This window comes from Triticum dicoccoides, unplaced genomic scaffold, assembly GCF_002162155.2.
Source record: "Triticum dicoccoides isolate Atlit2015 ecotype Zavitan unplaced genomic scaffold, WEW_v2.0 scaffold29361, whole genome shotgun sequence".
NCBI classification, from domain to species: Eukaryota; Viridiplantae; Streptophyta; class Magnoliopsida; order Poales; family Poaceae; genus Triticum; species Triticum dicoccoides.
In genome coordinates this window covers 1-3196 of record NW_021260960.1, presented here as the reverse complement: position 1 = coordinate 3196, position 3196 = coordinate 1, and the positions used below count along the sequence as shown (strand labels likewise).

General features: G+C 42.0%; 1 protein-coding gene across 1 annotated transcript; it reads right to left on the bottom strand.

Moving 5' to 3' along the window:
• Positions 1–437: 437 nt before the first annotated feature.
• Positions 438–1604, bottom strand: LOC119345787 (the record flags this gene model as incomplete). Its single annotated transcript, XM_037615678.1, has 1 exon — positions 438–1604. A coding segment is annotated over one exon (1167 nt), but the record flags the coding sequence as incomplete, so codon positions are not given.
• Positions 1605–3196: the final 1592 nt, after the last annotated feature.

Sequence of the window (3196 nt, the reverse complement as noted above, 5' to 3'; positions counted from 1 at the left end):
AGGGCATATAGCAATTCCTGACACGAACCTCCTGAAAAGGGGCAAATACACTTTCTGAAAACTTATGAAAACAATGCTGCTGTACCTGTGTGCACACTACGCCACCCTAGTTTTGAAATTCTCTTCTCAGGCAGTCCATAACTCACCACATGTAGGTATGATACTAATATGAAAATATGATTAAGCAATTATCGCAATGGCAGAAAAACATATGCGCAGAGCTATAATTAACTCCCAAGACTGTTCAAAGCATAGCCACACAGAAAAAAAATCAAGTTTCCACAACGAAAGACTTAAGTATTCCATTACATGATCCCATTAAAGGTCACCTAAGGACATAAAAGTGCACATGATAACATATTATTAATAGGATAAAGATGAGCAGAACAGAGGCAGGTTGGTTGATCACAAAGATTAGCAAGCCCTGCTGAGGTCAATCATACAGCTTCAGAAGGAAAAAACCATGTCAGGCCCCACTGTCCGGCTTGGCGTTGCGGTACTGCAGGACTCCCTGAAAGTAATGGCATGATTATCCCATTTCTCACGTTATATATGCCAGCGTCGCGAAGAGGGTCTGCAGAAGCCTCCGGACAAGGATAGTCGCAGATGAAGTAGATGCAGTCCTCCTGGGATCCACTGCATTCACCAGCAGGCAGGAACTTCGAGCTTTGCTTGCCAAGAAAGAGCACATGGCCACTCAAATCACTTACCAGTCTCCAATGACCAGGGTTGGTGCTCAAGTCTGCCTCAAGGACATTAAATCCAACAGTTTGAGAATTCCTAAAACCCTGTGACTTTGTAAATCGTTGCACCATCAGCAGCCTACCACCACATTCCACTAAATACTGCCAAAGTCCATAGAACTCCTTTTTAGACAGGTATGGAGGCGTTCTCAGATAATCACCCATAGAGTCAATCAGGCATTCCATGTTTGGCTTACTACCAAGGTTCTCACTGAAATCAACGACGAAAAGCTTGAAAAACTCAGACACCACGTACAACCTTCCATCGAAGAATGCAAGGTCCACTAATATTGTTGGGTCCTCAGTGCTTGTGCCTCTGAATGAGTAAGTGGCAGCAGGTGGTTGGATAATACAAAGATCAAGAGAATAACCATTGCCAATGATCAGCGCAGCAGCAAGGGACTTTGGTGATGAGTCCAGGGACGAGGGAGCCACCAACTTATAGGAAACAGCTGGGAAATGACCAAGTTCAGCATGGTTATCTATCTCGCTCTGCCAAACAGTGACTAGATTAGGAAGCTCCAATGTGGTCTTGGAGAAAGGGTTCACCAATGAACATGCACCATCACTGCTCATGAGGAATAGCCTGTTTTCAACGGAGCCATGCCAACGAGCACCATTGGGCAGAGACATGTGGTGAACCTCACTGCCTAGGATGCTGAGGAAGGTTCCATCCGGGAGGGTGAGCCATGGGAATGGAAAGGGAAGGGTCTTTGATACACTATTAGAGCGCCATGGGTGACAGACTGCCCTCAGGAGAACACGGTCAGCTAAGGAAGGGAGGCGCTTCAGGACAAGGCCCAAGAGTTCCGGCGCAAGATCTGACCAAGGTCCAAACTGTGCAGCCTCCATCATGCAAGTCTACAAAACAAGATATATGATTCATAGTTTAGCAGAGTAAGAAAATTGTAATGCATATGCTTGCTGAACTACTCTGACACCAAAGGCCATCACAAAGCAATAGAAGTTCAGAGTATATCAAAAATACAAAGATATCGTGGAAACCAGCAAAGCAATCCATCAGTCCTAAAATAGAAGTATATTTGCACAACTAGCTTTGCAGTTCATGGTTATCACATATATGCTTCTTGCACTTGGCAACGGCAGAAAAGCAGGCAGTGAAGCACTATTTATTTGTCACAGTAACCACAACAAAGTACGGAAATAATAGAAACACCAACAGCGCAGCTTCATATGTATGGTGAGTTGACAAGGTCTTCTTAGTTTCTCATGTTTATTTTTTAAAGTCACCGGGGGACAAAAAGCCCACCTAAATTAGTTTCTCATGTCCAATGGCTTGACACTTTTTCTTTTGACGGGCCCAACGGCTTGACACTAATAAGCTACTCAGGATAGTCCATTCTCTATTTATTTTTCATATGAGGAAGCAATTTTCTGTTATATGAAATATGTCTAACAAGAAGTGACATTTCGTACAAGTACAGGGTGAAGTGATGACAAATGGGAATCTGAGCCAAGTTTAACCATTCCTGAAGATTCGTCACCTTAAACTCCATTGCAGAACTTAGAACAGCTAGAAAATACTATACCCTTTGTTCCTAAATATAAGATGTTTTGGCAATTCTATTTAAACTGCCAAAACATCTTACATTTAGAAACAGAGGTAGTACCTTACGTTTGTAGTTTTTGGATCAGATACAAGAACTTTATTACCAAGGTTTGCTCACCTAACATAAATAATTTTGATCGACCTTTTTTATCCAAAACAAAAACAGTTGGGTTAGGTAAAGTAGCTATCTGGAACAACAATTAAAAGGTAGGTACAGATCTACTAGAAAAACATCCAAATCTAGGAATCGGATTGAGCCAAGTATTCAACTACTCATGCACTTCTTTTGCAGTTTTTACATCAGATAAATGCAGATTTACCAAGAGAAACAATTTCGATTAGCTAAAGGAATGGATTTCCCTGACCGGCTAAACCTAACGAGAGATAATCAGATATATGCCTAAGGAAGGGGTTACAGTAATAGGCCAGTATTTTTTGCAGGTAAAGCAGCAATCTTTCCAAGAACATGCTGGGATGATTTCAAAAGGAAAAAAAACGCACTGGCATGAACATTGGAGTTAAGTATGGCCAAATATTTGTAGTTTTTAGGTCATGTAAAACACTACGTTGCCAAGATTTGATAAACTAAAAAACAAATTCCAGATCGACCTTCTTTATCAAAAATAAACAAAAACAAATTGGTCAGGCGATGTCACGATCTGGAACAATAACAAAACGTTAACATCCGCCCACCCCCAATCATGCGCATCGGCGCCAAGTATTTTGTTTGGGTAAAGAATCGATTCCCCAACCAGCTAAAAGCCCTAACTAGAGAGATAATCAACTAAAAAAACAAGAGAGATAATCAGGTGGAGGAGGCAAGGCGGGGTGACAGCATACCATTGAGTGATTAGTGCCCTGGTCGGTGAGAGGCGGGGAGGGG